Here is a 20,317-nt window from a genome sequence, read left to right on the forward strand (position 1 = left end):
TCAACAAAATCGAAAAAAGCACTAAACTGGCTTACTATCCTTTCCTTATACTATGCTGCTATGTACACCCTCCATGTCCATATCGAAGCATGGTGACTTTGCTGTCGAAAGTTTGGGTTACTGTCTCAAGCGTTCCACGACGCCATCTTTCGAGTAAACAAAGAGTCACTACAGAACATTTGATGTGAAAATATGGGAGGGATTTTAGGATCTGAGGACGAGAGTTTATTATCCAAAATATTTTGTAAATAACTTACTTTACCCCTACTTTTGAAGGAGTAAAATAGCTTATTATATTTGGGTCGTGCAAAAAATGTATTACACAAGAAATAATTCAATAGAATAACATTACTTTGGTTACCAACTAAATATCTATCAACTAGAAATTCACAGCTGAGTCTATTAACATCGAATCATATCGATGAAAATTTATTTACAATTTGAACATATATCAAAACCACTAAACTAATGCAGTTGGATTGAATGATGGTATCTAAGAAGACATTTTGTTATACAGTGTGGCCTACATAATATAACGGCCTTCAGTAAGTTTTTTTTCCGGAAAACGCTAATTTTCATTGGAGACACAGCATTTTTGAGTTTTTGCAATTGGTCTATTTAAGAAGAGGTATCCTGATAAATTTCTGTTTGGCGTAAGTTTTGGTATAATAACTCATTGGAATAACCTAGTGTTCATTTCTAAACAGTCATTGTATCTTGGTTTATAATTTTCTCTTGAATGCAGTAACATTTTAGATGAAACTTCATTCCTCAAGCCAGTCAAGCCAAAACGGAAGCTAACCAGAAATGCTCTAGCGGATTTATAAATGAAATTGCAAAACCTTCACTTGATACCCATTGGTAGTAAAAACCCAGGAATTTGCAGTCTTTAGATGCCCCCTCCAATTGAAAATTGACCTTCTTTTGGCGTTTCCAAGAAAAACTCATGCCCACTAAAATATTGAGTGGAGTGCTTCACCAATCACCCTCTAAATGAAATCTCTCATGGACCAAAATAAGATTTGACTATCTTCGCCACCACGTATATGGCTTTGGCATACTTATTAGGCTTCAGTCTCTGCTTCAAAAGGTAGAAACCTACGCTCTTGAAGAGCAACAAGAAAAACACTAGAGCTAGTACATCCACCCATACAATGCAATTCTCCATCCCCATGTTTCTAAGGAAATAACTGACGTCAGTGTAAAGACACCAATCTTCATCTTCTGGACAAGGTATTGTTTCTCTGTTTCTCAACATGGTGCCCATCAAGCCTTCCATGGAGTACCGGAGATAGTCGAAGTACATGGAGAAGCGGATCCATCCAGGTATGTTCTCAGACCCGGATCCAAAACCATAGGTTGCCAGCAGCATCAACGGTACTTTGGAAATCGTTCCAAGAAATAGAGCGTTCTGGGGAAATAGAAAAAAAATCAGAGGCATTTATTGAATGAAAAGTCTATATGAAGGGTGTTTTTTTAGATCTATAGAACTTTTAATTATAATGAAACAACAATGGATTATTCGATTGACATGAATTTCATTTATCCGCAAGATAATCTTGTGGCATTACATTTTAAATATGATTTCTGGCATATGACCGCCACGGCTGGCTCGGATGTAGTCCAATCTGGATGTCCAATTTTCGATGACTTTTTCCAACATTTGTGGCCGTATATCGGCAATAACACGGCGAATGTTGTCTTCCAAATGGTCAAGGGTTAGTGGCTTATCCGCATAGACCAATGACTTTACATAGCCCCACAGAAAGTAGTCTAGCGGTGTTCAATCTCAAGATCTTGGAGGCCAATTCACAGGTCCAAAACGTGAAATTAGGCGGTCACCAAACGTGTCTTTCAATAAATCGATTGTGGCACGAGCTGTGTGACATTTTGCGCCGTCTTGTTGGAACCACAGCTCCTGGACAACATGGTTGTTCAACTCAGGAATGAAAAAGTTATTAATCATGGCTCTATACGATCACCATTGACTGTAACGTTCTGGCCATCATCGTTTTTGAAGAAGCACGGACCAATGATTCCACCAACCCATAAAGCGCACCAAACAGTCAGTTTTTCTGGATGTAACGGTGTTTCGACATACACTTGAGGATTAGCTTCACTCCAAATGCGGCAGTTTTGTTTGTTGAGGTAGCCATTCAACCAGGAGTGCGCTTCATCGCTAAACAAAATAAAATGGACGTAATGCGCGATACGTAATCCGCACAGAAGCATTATTTTCGAAATGAAATTGCACTATTTGCAAGCGTTGTTGAGGCGTGAGTCTATTCATTATGAATTGCCAAACTAATCTGAGAATAAATCACTTGACAGCTGTTAAATCGGTCGCCATCTTGAACAGTTATGCCAACTTAAAGTTAAATACCTCGAAAAAAAACACCCTATATTTTCACTAGTTTTGCTCTGGACACATCGAATGTTCTCAATCATAAAATTAACTTTAAATAGATTTTACTTACCACAATATTGAAAATAACACCAACTATTATACCGTAGCTCTCTGCAACCATGGCAGTTAAAACACAAATAACATAAAATAAGACTATTCTGTCTGGGTCCAGAGGTTGTGATGTTGTTGTGTAGGTCAGTGCGACGTATAAAAATGTCAAAACCATCTGGATAGGAATATTGGCTATTGTTAGTGCCAAATAGTATGATCCTAGTCCGTACCATCTATTCAAATATTCCCTCTTGAGTACCTTAATCTCTAGGGGAACTGTAAAAAAAATTGATGCACTGATTTTTGTAATTTTACAAATTGAATATCATAAAAATCGGTCATGCCAACATTAACATAAAACTAATTAATTTCACTCACCCCAGACTAAGAAAGGCATCATTGGAACGTACATGAAGAAAATAATGCAAGAGTAGAAGAACCCGAAATTAAAGAGAGTTTTTGATCCATCATTTCCCATTCCCTTGTACATATTGGCTATTAGAGTTCCAATAAATAAAGTTATGCCCGTTCTCAATAGAATACCACTCTGCAAACAAAATGGGCAGAAATCAACATCTGAAATTTGTTGGTGAGAACGAGTAAAATTTTTTTCTCTACCACATAAAAGTTCAGCCATGGATTGATTCATGTAACAAAATGTTGACAATCTGGCGTTTTGAAAAAAAAATCTAATGAATCGAATGGGTATCTTACCTTATCCCTCCAAATTTGCACCCATATCCTCATTGTAAGAATGAAAATCTGTTCCAAAAATGTTGATCCCATATTTTCCATTTTAGCATAGTTGGAATTCTGAATTTCAACATTTATTTCTTTGATTGATTCTTGTTTTGTCTGATCCGATGTATCAGATATATCTTTGGCGTAGCTTGAATTCATTCCATTTTCACTCGTTGTGACTAGTTTTTTCTGGAAATCTCCATATTCTTTATTACAGACTTCGAGTACTAAAAAAAAATTATTATTTTGATATGTTATCTGCTCACACCCATCAACTGAATATAAACTTGATTTATATATCTATAAATCGGCCGTTCTGATTGGTTGGTTGTCCTTTTTTTATCTCACGAGAATTCATTACCGTAGCAATATTGGAGATTGCCAGAATCAGTTAATAAAGCTCATGAATATTCTACCTACATAACTAAGTCATTAAAATTTTTATGGACTGGCTTTATTGACATTTTAAAGTTGGCTTGGATGCAGAGAATAAAATGCTGATCTTTGAGGGTGTGAATCCCTAGGTGTTTTTGGGAAGAAATGGTCAATAGGTTTAGGTTTATGTAAACTATTATTCTTGACAGCAGTCAAGCATTCATTCTGTAACATCCCTTATAGTTTTCAAAGTGTCTCAAGATGAAATGTTTGATATATTTTTTTCAACCAATCTAGAAATCTAAATTCTTAGAAGAATCGGCTGTTTCCTAAGCTAGTTATGCGCTGAATCATATACTACCAAAAATTGAGAACAATATTATCGAAAACATTCAAGACCAGAGTGATCAATCCGAGACCTGAGAGTTATTTCAGAGTAATTAAATTGTGTTATTTTATTACTTATGCCCAGAAATGCAAGTTGTAACACCATCAATAAAAAGATCAAGGTGATATCTTGCTCAAGAAAGTAAGAGAAAGAATGTTTTGACATGACACATATTGAAGGTGCATCAATAATTTCACACAATTCAATTCAAGAGTTCAAGGGCTCATTATCCAACTTCAATTAAACTGCTCATTCCCATGATTCAAGATAGTTTATGTGCAAATTTCCACCATGGTGTAATAATTATTTATAATACAAATGCAGAAGATACTGATATTCTTCCAGGAGATCAAAAATCAAAAACGAGCAACGAATTTGAATTTTGGTAATCAATATTTCACTGTAGAATAACAGGCCAATTGAAAAGTTCCCGGTATACCATAGTAAAACAAATTTTATTGGCAAAATTCGATTTTATTATTCAACATATTTGCCTTCGAGGGCGATACAGCGAATATAGCGACCTTCAACTTTTCGATACCGTTTTTTTGGTACGATTTGTCTTTCGCTTCGAAATAGGCCTCAGTTTCGGCGATTACTTCTTCACTGGCGCTAAATTTCATTCCAACGAACATTCTTTTGAGGTCTGAGAACAGGAAAAAGTCGCTGGGGGTCAAATCCGGCGAATACGGTGGATGCAGAAGCAATTCGAAGCCTAATTCAAGCAATTTTGCCACTGTTTTCATTGATTTGTGACACGGTGCCTTGTCTGAATTGATTGAATGAACTAAAATGAAATGATGGAGCCATGTTTCATCCATTGTCACATATCGACGCAAGAATTCAGGTTTATTGCACTTAAACAGCTTCAAACACTGATCAGAATCATTAACACGTTGTTGCTTTTGATTGTTTCCCCTTCAAAAAGCACACGAAATTCTTTTTATTCCATCTCTATTCAAATAACAAAAGTAGCTACACTCGCAACGCAATATCTTACAAACTAATGGTCGGATTGCTGTCAAATTTTGACACGTATCGTTTGAAGGTTGGTACTAACTAAAAATCATATGGATTTAATACTAGCACCGCCATCTGTGCATCAGACCGGGGACTTTTCAATTGGCCTAATATATAATTCAATGAACTCACTGAAATCAGCAGGATTGTATGATAGGGGACATACAAGTCCAATATTTCCAAGATATGGCACTATTGACGGTCCGTATCCTTGATAGACACATTGTCCTTCACTTAGAATGTAAGTATTGTCAAAAATTGAGAATAGTTTCGCACTTGGTGTATGCAAGGAACATATTACGGTCCTTCCTCCTAAAGCTAGTAATTTCAATAGTCCTATACATTGTGAACATGCTACGTCATCCAAACCACTGAAAATAAATTCGAAAAAGATATACAGTGTGTCCCAATTTTTTTATCAGATGGATGGTTAGGTTAGGTTAGGTTAGGTTAGTCCTATACATTGTGAACATGCTACGTCATCCAAACCACTGAAAATAAATTCGAAAAAAATATACAGTGTGTCCCAAATTTTTTTTATCAGATGGATGGTTAGAACTGAGAAATGTGAAATGTAAACTTCCACCGATGATTTTCTCATTTTTTACTCGATGGTGTTGATAGTAACACTAAATGATTTCTGCTCGTTAAAATTAAAAAAAAAATACAATATTCAACTCACGTAGTAGGTTCATCCAAAAAAATCACAGGTGGGTTGTTCAACATTTCCAAGGCCACAGATAATCTTTTTCGTTCACCTCCGGATAGTTTTTTTGCTCGAGTAGTTTTTGACCTGGTTAGATTCAATAAATCCAATATTTCATTGATCTAAGAATTAATTCAATGTTATAAACTGGATTTTATAAAATTGAATCTAGTAATTTATTCATATTGCAAACATTGGGAATAATTATATTCTAGTTATATTGAAAGTTACGTATATTTATGATGTTAAGTTGTGGTGCCAATGTCATTATTAAGAGGAAATGAGTAGAAATTGAATTTGGTTGAAATGCATTTAACATGTCGGATTTTAAGGTGTCGAATTCTCTGTATGGAATTGGCATTGAAAATCTAGTAGAGATAATTGAAATTAATTATTATTATACAGGGTGGCCATTTGAAAACGAAACAGACGAGATTACAGACGAAATAAAGTTTTTCGATAGAAATGCTCGGACAGGTCGATTTCTGTTTCGAGGGGGACAACTTAAGATGTAGGTTACGGACGCATAGCGCTTCAACCCTTGCTGCTACAACCCCCACCCCCAATTGTTGAATAGGGAAGATGGGATGAATGGTACCTCAATTTAAAGGTATTTTTATACTGATTTCAGCACAGTAATTGTTTTTTCATTTTATGCATTAGTTCTCGAAATATTCATGCGTTAGTTAGTTAGGAAGGAAGCCACAGTCATGGTTGTTTTGAAGCTCAAAATGTCGATTTTTCACAAAACACTACAAGTGCCATGAAAACACTACTTCATTTTCAAATACTTAGTTAAGAATATTTCGAGAACTAATGCATAAAATGAAAAAACAATTACTGTGCTGAAATCAGTATAAAAATACCTTTCAAATGAGGTATCACTCACTCCATCTTCCCTATTCAAAATTTGGGGGTGAGGGTTGTAGTAGCAAGGGTTGAAGCGCTATGCGTCCGTAACCTACATCTTAAGTTGTCCCCCTCGAAACAGAAATCGACTTGTCCGAGCATTTCTATCGAAAAACTTTATTTCGTCTGTAATCTCATCTGTTTCGTTTTCAAATGGCCACCCTGTATATTCAAACAAAATGAGGAATGTATGTACTAACATCATGTCGGGAGCTCAGAACACAAAATCACTGAACTGTTTATGTGATCCCCAAGGGTGTAATTGGCTCATGATTGCTTGAGAATCTCAATTCAGTCGATTTTGTGGAAATATTGGGTGATTTTCTTGAATTTTCTATGGTTTTGGTGAAACGATCAACATGGCTTTGAATTCGACAACAGTCAGTAGAGCTTTATCATTTGCGACCATTCATAGATGAATTCTAAAAATTCAGATATTGTGACGAAATGATCGGTTTGGAGAAGAAGCGGTCGAAAAGATAATCATCTATATGTCTGCAGTTTATAACAATTTTTTTCGGCTGAAGTACCTGGTATATCCCACTACACTGTTATTATCAATTTTTTGTCAGAAAAAAAAAACTATTGCCTGGCGGGTCTGGGATCTCAGACTACAGTTCAATACCTCGTTGTTGATTTTGTGCAGTAAAAAACTGAATAAAAATCTGATTGATCAAATCTCTTCACGATGTTGTCATAAGTCCAGTTTTTCTTAGGTCATGGTGAACTTCCTATGTGAATATGTGTAATCGATTAGGTCGACGAGTATTCAATGAAACCTATTCAATTCTAATTATTTAGATATTTAGCTAGATCCTACGAAGTGTATTTTATTTAATCATAAAAAAAAATTTAGCTACCATATTTTCTTTGTTTTCTCTGGTTTCATAGGAACCCAACTTTAAATTGGCAGCAATTGTCATAGACTCCTGTACAGTTAAAAACTCTTGAACATAGTCATCCTGCATAATATATCTTGATGTCTTCATGAATTTATCCAATTTTCTCTTATCTCCATTTATTAATATATTGCCCGTGGCTCCATCTGTCCTGAAACATAACTGAATTGATAGAGCTTGTCCAGAGTAGCTAGTCATGCTTATCATATTGGTGTAAGCTTATAAATATTGTTGACTACCAAAAAGAAAAATTACAGAAAAGCAAAAACTTCGACCAAATAACCATTCGTTCATTCATGTTCCTATGGTACCCTTGCAGATCACACATAACCGGATGCAAACTAAATTTCAACCGACTCAGATCAATGAGATACTTTTTTGATATTCTGCTTGAATGTTCTTTGGGTTCATTCTCGAAATCTGACACAAATTACTGACTTTCTACACCTCAAAAACATTCTTCAGGGAAACAAATTTTGCTCTAATGAAGAAAGGATTTTTGGAGTTGAAGCCTATTTCGAAAGCAAAGAATATCTTTCTACAGAAAAAGAGGAGAGTTTGATTACGTGTACCTACTCTCTTGTACGTGACTACTTTTTTTCAATTGATAGGTCCAGGAATCACTGAGTGAAGTGTTATGTCTATTTTTTTATCAGCCAACTCAAAAAAATCATTACCATATCCACAGTATATCATTAAGGGAAAAAATATATACTTGTAATTATTTATCAGATTTTGATCTTAATGGATGTACATAAATTCGATTTATGATTTTTTATAATTTTGTCGATAGAAAAACATGCCTATACATTTATTATTAAACAGTCGAGTATCTCAGCCACTTTTAATTGGTAGTTAATTTCAATTGTATTACAAATAAGTGCTATTATTTTTTCCATCTAAATTTTAGATGACAGCTAAACAGTAACAATATACATAGAGTATGAGCTTTGGCCTTGTCATGATTACGTCAATGGTCTTTAATATGATCTCTACGTTTCCATTGGGGTTGAATATGCAATGAATCAATTTGTAACTTACTTAAATCCAGCGAGAATATTCAGAAGAGTCGATTTTCCTGATCCTGAAGGACCTAATATAGCTGTCACTTGACCTGATAGAAACTTGCCACTGATGCTTTTGAGGATGAGTTTTGAAGCTGAAAGAAGATATACAAGTTTTCACATTGTATTTACAAATTGGTTTGGGCGAGGTGGATCAATGGCATGGCTACCTCAATTTCCTGATCTCACACCAATTGACTATAATAAAAAATAGCAAAGAACAAACAACTTATTATCTTTGTCATGTATAAATAAGAAGGCATGTGATATTAAGATAATAATTCCGATAGGTTTTGAGTATCAATTCTAAATTTGACCAGAAGTGTCTTCAAATGTATAGAAACTGAAGTCTACATTTTGAATACAGCGTAATTGAAATTTTATTTTATTTTGATAGACTTCCCAAATTCAAGGAAATTGAGTTGAAATGCTGGAAATAAAAGCTATAATACCTAATGAATTTTCAGAAATTTTCTAGCCCAGTTGTTAGAACGCTTTGCCAGTACTTTAACGATCACAGGATCGATTCTCTAGAGGGTGAATCTTTTTTTTTATCAATTTGCTTCTCATTGAAAATTATGGGACTGGCATTATCATTTGTGAGACTGAAAATTTTTCGGTGTTGTTATAATTCATATTGCTTTGTTATTTGTTTTATTTCCATCGTGTTAGGAAACTTTTCTGCAAGAGTGTTTTTAGGTGATAGATATTTTTCTTGAAGCTTTGAAAATTTGTTGACTGTGTAATATCTATGTGTGTAATATTTTTCAGGAATGATTATGCATTGAAATCCTAAGAAAATGTTAAATCATCAAAACTGATAGATAAGATCATAATAATTATCTAAGTATCATGTAATTATTTGATGCTATATTGATTTCATTAGATTCATAATCTCACTCTAATTTTATATAATATTTCGTTTCAACTATTTGGTAATGAAAGCAAAATTGGAAATAATTGAATTCAATTTTGTCCAATTAAATGTAATTTAGATACCTTTGCGTTTAATTCTTGATATCCGTAAGTTAATTTAGTTTCAATTTGAGTACGCAATTGCGCGGAGAATTTTTTCAGTGAAAAATTCTATTAGTTTGTATGTAAGTCGAATTTACTATCAATATTCTGTTTTTATTGTCATTGAATTATAATTTATTGAATTTGGTCATAACAGTAACATTATAATTCAAAAATTTCCATTATTTATGGCTTCTCTGAAAGAATTCAATAATTAAGTTGAAAACATGTATTTTTAGGGTGATTCCAAACATAATATTGATCACTGAAAAGCCCTAGCTCTCAAAGTTTCGAAGTTATGAATTATTTAAATTTTTATTATACGAAACCCTTGGTATCCATTCGCGTTGAAATGAGAATAGTAAAATAGTAAAAAGTGCAAAATTTTCAGTGTTTTTTCCACTTACATTTTCTGCCATTTGGGACACTATAACTTAATTCCTGGAATTCGATATTCACAGGTTTTGTACGAAGTAAATATTTCAATCTTTTCTCCGAAGAAAAAATTGTCTCGTCCATAGCTGACGCTATGTCGCGAATATTCAGTTTAGTAATAACACCCGAGACCAACTCGAGGATACACAGAGATGGACTGAAAGCATGGAAGGAAGAATTTCAATCCGCACGCTGATAATTATTACCTGTGTTTGAAATCAAGCTTGCTAAACCGCGCGCTGCACGAAGGACTTGATTGTCTAAACATCTAAACAGTTATTCTCTGTCCACTGTATAATGATTCTATAATGAACACAAAATAATGTCAGCCAAATCTAGTGGATAGTTTGGTGAGATCAATTTTTTTATAAAAAATGTTGCTTCGCATTTCATAAAAAAAATGACCAACGCACTAATGTGAAATCAGAAACATGTGAGCGCTCGTTCAGTTATACGCCAAATTCCCTTTGAAAACCGTAATAAAGTATATGTAGGGTGTTTTTTTTTCGAGGTATATAACTTTAAGTTGGCATTACTGTTCGAGATGGCGACCGATTTAACAGCTGTCAAGTGATTCATTCTCAGTTTGGTTTGGCAATTCATCATGAATAGACTCACGTCTGAACAACGCTTGCAAATAGTGCAATTTTATTTCGAAAATAATGGTTCTGTGCGGAATACTTATCGCGCACTACGTCCATTTTATTTTGTTTAGCGATGAAGCGCACTTCTGGTTGAATGGCTACGTCAACAAAGAAAACTGCCGCATTTGGAGAGAAGCTAATCCTCAAGTGTATGTCGAAACACCGTTACATCCAGAGAAACTGACTGTTTGGTGCACTTTATGGGCTGGTGGAATCATTGGTCCGTACTTCTTCAAAAACGATGATGGCCAGAACGTTACAGTCAATGGTGATCGGTATAGAGCCATGATTACTAACTTTTTCATTCCTGAATTGAACAACCATGACGTCCAGGAGCTGTGGTTCCAACAAGACGGCGCAACATTTCACACAGCTCGTGCCACAATCGATTTATTGAAAGACACGTTTGGTGACCGCCTAATTCCACGTGTTGGACCTGTGAATTGGCCTCCAAGATCTTGTGATTTAACACCGCTAGACTACTCTCTGTGGGGCTATGTAAAGTCATTGGTCTATGCGGATAAGCCACAAACTCTTGACCATTTGGAAGACAACATTCGCCGTGTTATTGCCGATATACGGCCACAAATGTTGTAAAAAGTCATCGAAAATTGGACTAAATCCGAGCCAGCCGTGGAGGTCATATGCCAGAAATCATATTTAAAATGTAATGCCACATGATTATCTTGCGGATAAATAATATTCATGTCAATCGAATAATCCATCGTTGTTTTATTGCAATTTAAAGTTCTATAGCTCTAAAAAAAACAACCTTTACAAACTTAATTTCAACCTGGTCCGATTGGGTTTCACTAGATGGCGTTTGAAAGATGAGATTTCGTATTACAAAAACTTTTCTGACAGTTTTGTGATTAGTTGCCTCAGTTTAGTTTGAGTGAGCCTCAAAGATGGACAATAGCAAAGGGAAGTGTTTATGGTCCTTATGTTTCAACATCTAAATGGAAATCCGGTCAATATGGACCTCAAACCTACCCTGAAGGTATCGCATTGCGTGTCCTCTTTGGAATGCAATCGTGTTTACACCCAGTTGGTCTACCTCAACTCGATCGAAAACAAGGCCAAATTTCATCGATTGCATAGGATTGTTCATAGTGATGATACAGTTCAAAAATTAAAAAAAATTAAAAATCATATATTTGTCCGGATGTTATGATATCTCAATAACTTCCTGTGGATTTTCCAAATTTTGCAATTCTGTTCTTTACATAACAATTCAACCAAAAATGAAATTTGTTATTGAATAGCATTTCCAGTATTCCCAAATGAGCACTGATTTAGAAATTCAACAATTCATAAACCAAAAACTGCTGAACACAAATGAAACGAATTTATGCAGTGTAGCCATTACTTATATCCAATTTTTAGATTGTATCATTTCTACTAGAAAAACCGTTATGACAAGGATTAACAAGTTTGGAATAAGAATACTTGTTCAAGAATTATTGGCATCATTGCAGGTGCAGTTATGATACTTACCTACATCAGAAATGATGCACTCGAAGTATAATCCATCAATAAAGAATGTTATGTAATGAGAGAAACTCTTTGTGCTTTGAGAATGTTAATGCACCGGTAGAAGTACCTTTGATTCCTTGCACTTTCTTCATTATACATACATATTATTCTCTTATAATAATGCGGTTGTGTAATCATACTATTTTAGCAATATATTCAACGAACCTTAAAAATCCATAAAATTGCTGTAATCAATCAGGGAAAAATTATAAAATTAAAGTTATTAACCACCACATTTCATTTGCAACATGCCGTAATAACGTATTCATAAGAGTATTGGATTCTTGCAATTTATGACAAATCTTAAAATAACAAGTTTTCCGAATGAAATGAAAATGCTTTTTATGGCAACAATTATTTTTTTATTAATTTGTTTTACTCCAATAGTCCGATTTTGGTTGAATTTGGTACAGGTATTCGGATTGGGAAGTTCCTTGCAGATCTAAACTCTCTTGATTGAAGTATGTAACGGGTGTTTTTCTCGAGGTATATAACTTTAAATTGGCATTTCTATTCAAATTGGCGACCGATTTAACATCTGTCAAGTGATTTATTCTCAGTTTGGTTTGGCAATCCAATACAAATAGACTCACGCCTGAACAATGCTTGCAAATAGTGCAATTTCATTTCGAAAATAATAGTTTTGTGCGGAATACGTATCGCGCACTACGTCCATTTTATTTTGTTTAGCGATGAAGCGCACTTCTGGTTGAATGGCTACGTCAACAAACAAAACTGCCGCATTTGGAGTGAAGCTAATCCTCAAGTGTATGTCGAAACACCGTTACATCCAGAAAAACTGACTGTTTGGTGCGCTTTATGGGCTGGTGGAATCATTGGTCCGTACTTCTTCAAAAACGATGATGGCCAGAACGTTACAGTCAATGGTGATGGGTATAGAGCCATGATTACTAACTTTTTCAATCCTGAATTGAACAACCATGATGTCCAGGAGCTGTGGTTCCAACAAGACGGCGCAACATGTCACACAGCTCGTGCCACAATCGATTTATTGAAAGATACGTTTGGTGACCGCCTAATTTCACGTTTTGGACCTGTGAATTGGCCTCCAAGATCTTGTGATTCAACACCGCTAGACTACTTTCTGTTTAGCTATGTAAAGTCATTGGTCTATGGGGATAAGCCACAAACCCTTGACCATTTGGAAGAAAATATTCGACGTGTTATTGCCGATATACGGCCACAAATGTTGTAAAAAGTCATCGAAAATTTGACGTCCAGATTGGACTACATCCGAGCCAGCCGTGGCGGTCATATGCCAGAAATCATATTCAATATGTAATGCCACAAAATTATCTCGCGGATAAATAAAATTCATGTCAATCGAATAATGCATCGTTGTTTTATTGCAATTCAAAGTTCTATATCTCTAAAAAAACACCCTTTACAAGGAACCATAGAACATCATCCGTTGGCAGAGTAATTTTAAGAAACTTGTGAATATGTAATATTAAGATCAATTCGCTTTCTTTCGATATAGAAAAACTTGATTACATATTTTGATCACCTATAATTGTGGTAGAAGTGCGTAGTTTTTTTTTTCAAATTCAATTTGTATGGTAGTAGGAAAGGAATACATGAAGTAGTGAAATTACGACCAGTTATTCAATGCCAATAGTATTGTGATTACGGAAATGAGACTTGTTGAACGTTACGATAGGTGAAAAAAAAAGTTGCAAGATGCATAATGAATTATGAATCCAATTGTAACTGCGTTTTTCTCTAATTATCATTATTATACAGTTCCTGATGACAATTTCCAAGTTGAAAATAAAAAAAGTATGTATTGACATCTGAAAAAAATTAATATGTGTAAATTATGAACCTATATACAGGGTGTTTCAGTGTGCTCATTTTTCAGTTAGAAAAAACTATTTATGTCCCCAGACCTATCAACTTTCGTGCTGTAGGGTGTTAACGCTTCCAGAAAAACTATTTTTCCGATCACAATTTCAACAACTGCATAGATATTTCCACTGTTTTCGTCATTGTCTGATGTCGAACAATTATTTTAGCATTTCCCACTAATATGCTTTAATTACTTTACGTGTCTCGATAGAATATATATTTTTCCATGCAGGAAAACAATTAGAAAATTCGAACACGAAAGTAAAGTTTGTTCCTCAATTTGAGTAGGTATGAAAAATTGAGAATCGATAAATTTCAAGAAGACGCTCATTGACTGTTTTGCATGTAATAAGTAATAAATTTTCATGGTGATATTACGATATATTAAAATTCATGAAGAAACAGTCATTCCAATGACGAATTTCAACCTGGGCGGATTTTAAAAAACACTTTATAACTTCATGATCTATGTTCAATTATATTTAATTTCATATAAATATTTATAAACATGACGCACATAGCTAGAGCTAGGTTACAGGTAGGATGTCTAAAAACAAGGTGTATGCACTTGTCAATTCTTGAATGCAATCACATTCGACCAAATTGAGAATATTAGTTTTATTTCATGGCGGTGCCGTAATGGCATATTTATTATTTCGATATTCTTCCATTGATTTTGATTTAAATTTGATTGATGTATAAAGTATCAAATCAGATACAGATGAACTCCGAGGATCAGTTTCCTATGTAAAATAAACGTTTGTAATATGTATTTTATTAACTTCTCGTTATATGAAGAATGAACACAATGTCACTGTGGCGAAAGAAAATGTAAAATTCACTAATGACGGGAAAAATACGATAGCACTAGAGGTTTTCAAAATTTTCATCGTGTGAGGCCCTAATCTAAGAAAACAAAGGTAACTGAACTTTAATGAACTAGTTGTTTCGATATTATATCTTGTATAATTTAGAGTGCATCTTGTCCAAAAAAAAGTGTAAGGAATGATCATCTTGTGAATATTTGTACTTCCTAGGAATTTCAAGAAGAAAACAGTGAAAAGTCATCTCCATTCGGTACATCTGCAGTGAAATATTCACAAAACGTTCATTAGAATACATTCAAATATTTGAAATTACAAAAATCTGTCATAATTTGTTAATAGCGCTACCTACAGTTGACTTAACGAAGCTAAACTAATATTCCCGAAATTGGCAAAACAAAATCTAATCAATCAGTGTATTCACCAGGTTTTTAGACATCTTAGTTACAGACAACTTATTTGATAAATATCAAACATTGACGAACTATTTCAGAAGTTATTGATAATGATAATTAAACAAATTTCATTGAAAAATCATCGTTCACAATCTCGGAACTATGAATAGCCATTTGAAGGGTTTTCCAACAGGAAGTTCCATTTCGATAAAATAAAAAAACGAGTATATTCAATAGAAATCAATGGATAAGTATTTCATTGTGAAGAAGAAGGTATGCCATTAACGATGAAAAACGATATCAAAAAATTGACCTCAACGGTCACGGTTGCAGCCCCATATCCTTTTAATGAAATTTTCCCTTGTTGCTGAGCAACCTGCAATTAGCATCCGAAATGCAGTTTCTGCGAATTTTTTTACATGCTTTGTTAAAATTGATCTATTGTCCCTTTACGATGTCCAACTGCGTTCAATTCCCTGAATGACCTTCGGATTTTATTTATACATCACTGGATTCGTTTCTTTCATTTTCAAATAAGATATTAGGGGTGGCAGTGTCGATTCAGATTCAGATCTCATTTTCATAATAAAGCTGTATTTATGAGTATAAAATTTTTGTTTTCTCCACAAGTTTTTCTTTAGTATCCGAGAGTTTAGTGGAAGAATTATATGATGAAGATTCAAATTCACTAGGAGTCAACTTCGCTGCCTTCTACAATCGTTCGGTTTTTTTTTTATCTTCCACGGTCATTCCCTGGGTGACAAAAGAATAAGAATATCCTTAAAGAACACCCTCACAGTAAATGACAAGCATAGCTAAAAATAAACTGAGAAGTCACACAATTTTCACAATTAATAACCAGTAGTGAACACCTACACATTCAGACTCGGCCTCCGCCTGAGCTCAAGCGACGTGCTACTAACTGGTGTTTTTTTTCGAGGTAAATAACTTTAAGTTGACATTACTGTTCAAGATGGCGACCGATTTAACAGCTGTCAAGTGATTTATTTTCAGTTTGGTTTGGCAATTTATGATAAATAGACTCACGCCTGAACAACGCTTGCAAATAGTGCAATTTTATTTCGAAAATAATGGTTCTGTGCGGAATACGTATCGCGCACTACGTCCATTTTATTTTGTTTAGCGATGAAGCGCACTTCTGGTTGAATGGCTACGTCAACAAACAAAACTGCCACATTTGGAGTGAAGCTAATCCTTAAGTGTATGTCGAAACACCGTTACATCCAGAAAAACCGACTGTTTGGTGCGCTTTATGGGCTGGTGGAATCATTGGTCCGTACTTCTTCAAAAACGATGATGGCCAGAACGTTACAGTCAATGGTGATCGGTATAGAGCCATGATTACTAACTTTTTCATTCCTGAATTGAACAATCATGATGTCCAGGAGCTGTGGTTCCAACAAGACGGCGCAACATGTCACACAGCTCGTGCCACAATCGATTTATTGAAAGACACGTTTGGTGACCGCCTAATTTCACTTTTGGACCTGAGAATTGGCCTCCAAGATCTTGTGATTTAACACCGCTAGACTACTTTCTGTGAGGCTATGTAAAGTCATTGGTCTATGCGAATAAGCCACAAACCCTTGACCATTTGGAAGACAACATTCGCCGTGTTATTGCCGATATACGGCCACAAATGTTGGAAAAAGTAATCGAAAATTGGACGTCCAGATTGGACTACATCCGAGCCAGCCGTGGCGGTCTCATTAATAAACTAGTTGATGCACAAACTATTTTTAATGATCTGTAAAAGGACTAAATGAAAGAAAAATGTTTTTTTAAGAATAAATTGTTTATTATTATGCTTATATTAGGATTTATTGTCTATCACTTCAATAATCTAGAGCACATATGAGTGCTACACCTCTTTTGATCCAGTGCCTTTCAGGTTTATTGGTAGGCACTTCTATTGCCAAAACATAATTCGTCGAGTGGCCTGTTGTAGAAAGAGTTCCAGCCCTTGTCAGGGTTTTATAGACTGGACAATTGTAGACGTTATCTGGTTTTTTATGATTTTCTTCAGGTATCAGCCAGACAACAGGCATTTCTGGAAAATTGATCAAACTAATTGATAAAGTATAAGGAAATAGAAAAATGAAAATAATGACCTGTGTATAATTCTTTGGGATTCGATTCATCTAATTGACCAGTTTGAAAATTCCATCTAGAGCCTTCAACAAAAAGTCCCCAAATGCAGCAACCATCTGGCGGTCTTTTTTGTGGTTTTTCACTCAGAACCTAAAGTCATAGGAATGTGAACTTCAATTTCAATAATTTTTGATCAAGAAAAAACATAGGGGTCTGGTCAAGATGGTTCATTTGCTAATTTATACACCGTAGTGAAAAAAAAATTAGCCAAGTTACCCTAAATTTTTTTTATTTTCCACCGATTATATCTTTGCATTTAAGCATACGCTTAAAAATTGTTTTCTCACAATTGTTTATTCCCAAACATAACCAACGGTTGATCGAACATAAAATCCTGAATTAGAATCGAATGATTAAATTATGTTAATCACCTTGAAAGCGAAATTAATTTAAGCAAAACACTTAAAAATTGTATTCCTTCAATTATTTTTTCTCAAACGTAACCAACGTCAGATCGAACAAAGTTTAAAATCACGAATACCTATTTCGAATCGAAACGAACATATTATGTTGAAGTTAATCACCTTGAAGGCAAAATTAATTGTGTCGATCGAAACTACGTATTTTCTTGCAAAATTCTGAAGCGTTCCCGTCAAAAAAGCTTGAGGAAAATAAAAGCCGGAAATCCAAAATACTGGAGGTATTCCTTCGTTATTCCATTTATTCAAAAAAGCAATTCTTGCGTGAAGGTCTGATACCCATGCAGCTGAAAAAATTCAAATAATTAACACATAGAGTACACCTAAATGGCCCTCAAAAAAAATAGACAATATCAAAAATATAAAAAAAATAAATAAAAAAATATTTCCTCAAATCATATAAAGATAACATATAAAATATTGTTTTGAATTGATATCATTAGAACTACTCTAGGCATGGTTTCCAATTTAGCTTTCAGAGGTTTTATTTGATTTGGAAAATATTTCTCAAACTGTCCTCATTCAGTAATAAAATTCTGCTGTGTCTAAAAGACTCTTAAAAGAAAAAAATAAGTACAATATAAAAACATACCAAGAGGTTTCAAGGACGGATATGCTTTAGATGCCCACATTACGGGAACAAGATTACTGAATAAACTCCTCGACATTTTTTCAAGGGCTTCAGACATCACCACTAATCCTTTCAAAGCTTTCAATAAGTCCTTCAAACTATCAGTTATAACTTTTAATAACTTATTGTATCGTATAGCTTCTTGCATTATCACTGTGTTCAGGGATTCTTCGTAAAGCACAGGGTATCTGCAATGAAGTCAAGTGCCACTGAGAGGTGAATATTTTATTCGATCAGTCTAAGATGATCAGAAGGTCATTGAAAAAATTATTCATTTTTGACACCGGTGAGGCAATGAGAATGTTGAAATTCTTAACCAAACTAAGGAGGTTGATAAAATTGTACCTGGATGATAACTTCAGGGTGAATATAGATGGTTAGAGGTCGACGATAAGAGAAATCTAAATCAGAGTACCCCAAGGATCGATCATTGGGCCTCTGCTGTTTAACATATACATATCAGACGTACCAAAATTGAATAGATACAAGATTGCTTAGTTTGTAGGTGACACCACTGTATACTATTCGCTTTGAGTCTATAGAGATTCAAAGTGAAAACTACAATAACAATAGAATGGGGAAAGATAAATCACACCGATATCCTTGCTAGCCAAAATTATTGACTGGGCCAAACATTGAGCCACAATAAATTTGGCATACTCTTCCACAATTTTTGCATCAAAAATACCAAAGAACCTACCTCTTCGCTATCTCTTCCAGATTGAACAATGGAGGCATCTCCCCTAGGATGTCTCTGGCAGCATTGCCAGTTACTTCTTCTTGACTTGCTGCTGCACCGCCAACTTGTTTGGGCTGCAGCATCAGTAATGTGGACAAACAGCTGTTTGTGAGCGCTTGGGCAAAAGTAATATCCGCATTGGAATGCATGCCAAAAACTTCTGGATCGTCATTTATGGGAAGTGACTTTATGTAATCCAAGTAGTCTACGTACAAGGAATCGTTGAGCAACTTGAAACAAAACATGAAGAAATGAGAAACTTCCTTTTGGATTTTTTTTCAAGAAGCGTATGTTATGTTTAACAACAAAAGTTTGGTCGATGAATTAAAAATAACCTAGTTATCGTCAGAAAAATGCAGTTATGATTATTATCACGTCTATTCTCTTTAATTATTCTATCAATGACGGTGCAACATAATGATCATGTGTTTCTACTTCTAATTAATGAACTGGAATGTTTATTATTCGAGGACATTGTAATACAAGATAGCACAAGTCAATATCTACTATTTTCTAGGCTAATACAGGGTGACGTGGGCAATTTTCGAAGATTGGTGCTACATCGGAGAATATCAGAAAAATTGACAATGTATAGGTCTTCTTCATCTGCGCGATAATGAGTAGGCAAAAACAATTAAGAACATTCATTAATGCAGAGTGAACTTTTAATATCTATAGGTGACAGTGGCGTACCCAGACATAAGCGTTGGGGAGGATAAGGAAAAAAAAATTCAAATTTTCTTTCTTTTGAAGAAATTTTCCAAAGAAGTTTGCTTACTCATAATAAGATTGTGATATATAAGGTTGTTACATATAATGGATATTCCTCTTGGGGGGGGATAATATACCCCTTATCCACTCCCCTTGGGTACGCCACTGATAGGTGAAACAATTTGGATGGATATTTTCTAATTCTGCAATTACACCTCATTTTTTGTTGCTCGTATAATTGCAGTGATACAGATAATGTGAAATTAATCTCTCCAAATTGATGAACAGAACATAACCTCCAAAATAAGTAAAGGTTTGCAGCTCTGTAATTAACACCGAAACAAGCGTCGAAGGTAAAGCATAAG

At 34.7% G+C, this 20,317-nt stretch overlaps 2 protein-coding genes across 2 annotated transcripts in view; both read right to left on the reverse strand.

Annotated features, from left to right (window-relative positions):
* Positions 1 to 238: 238 nt before the first annotated feature.
* On the reverse strand, positions 239 to 10,287 carry LOC123685501 (ATP-binding cassette sub-family G member 1-like). The gene is made up of 9 exons (XM_045625224.1): positions 9,985 to 10,287; positions 8,538 to 8,655; positions 7,458 to 7,647; positions 5,665 to 5,810; positions 5,115 to 5,353; positions 3,173 to 3,426; positions 2,837 to 3,005; positions 2,478 to 2,734; positions 239 to 1,411 (listed from the first exon to the last, which is right to left on the reverse strand). The coding sequence occupies exons 1-9, from the start codon at positions 10,094 to 10,096 to the stop codon at positions 1,004 to 1,006; spliced, it is 1,893 nt and encodes a 630-aa protein (XP_045481180.1). The 5' UTR covers positions 10,097 to 10,287; the 3' UTR covers positions 239 to 1,003.
* Positions 10,288 to 17,077: 6,790 nt separating this feature from the next.
* LOC123685502 (dynein axonemal heavy chain 1-like) overlaps positions 17,078 to 20,317 on the reverse strand; it is an 88,972-nt gene continuing 85,732 nt past the window's right edge. Inside the window, exons 56-60 of the mRNA XM_045625225.1 lie at positions 19,203 to 19,471; positions 18,464 to 18,690; positions 17,977 to 18,158; positions 17,413 to 17,542; positions 17,078 to 17,351 (exon numbers count right to left, since the gene is read on the reverse strand). Of these exons, the coding sequence (XP_045481181.1) occupies positions 17,137 to 17,351; positions 17,413 to 17,542; positions 17,977 to 18,158; positions 18,464 to 18,690; positions 19,203 to 19,471 (1,023 nt within the window). The 3' untranslated portion in view covers positions 17,078 to 17,136. The remainder of the gene's footprint in view (positions 17,352 to 17,412; positions 17,543 to 17,976; positions 18,159 to 18,463; positions 18,691 to 19,202; positions 19,472 to 20,317) is intronic.

The sequence above is a fragment of the Harmonia axyridis genome, chromosome 7 (genome assembly GCF_914767665.1).
Source record: "Harmonia axyridis chromosome 7, icHarAxyr1.1, whole genome shotgun sequence".
Taxonomy (NCBI): domain Eukaryota; kingdom Metazoa; phylum Arthropoda; class Insecta; order Coleoptera; family Coccinellidae; genus Harmonia; species Harmonia axyridis.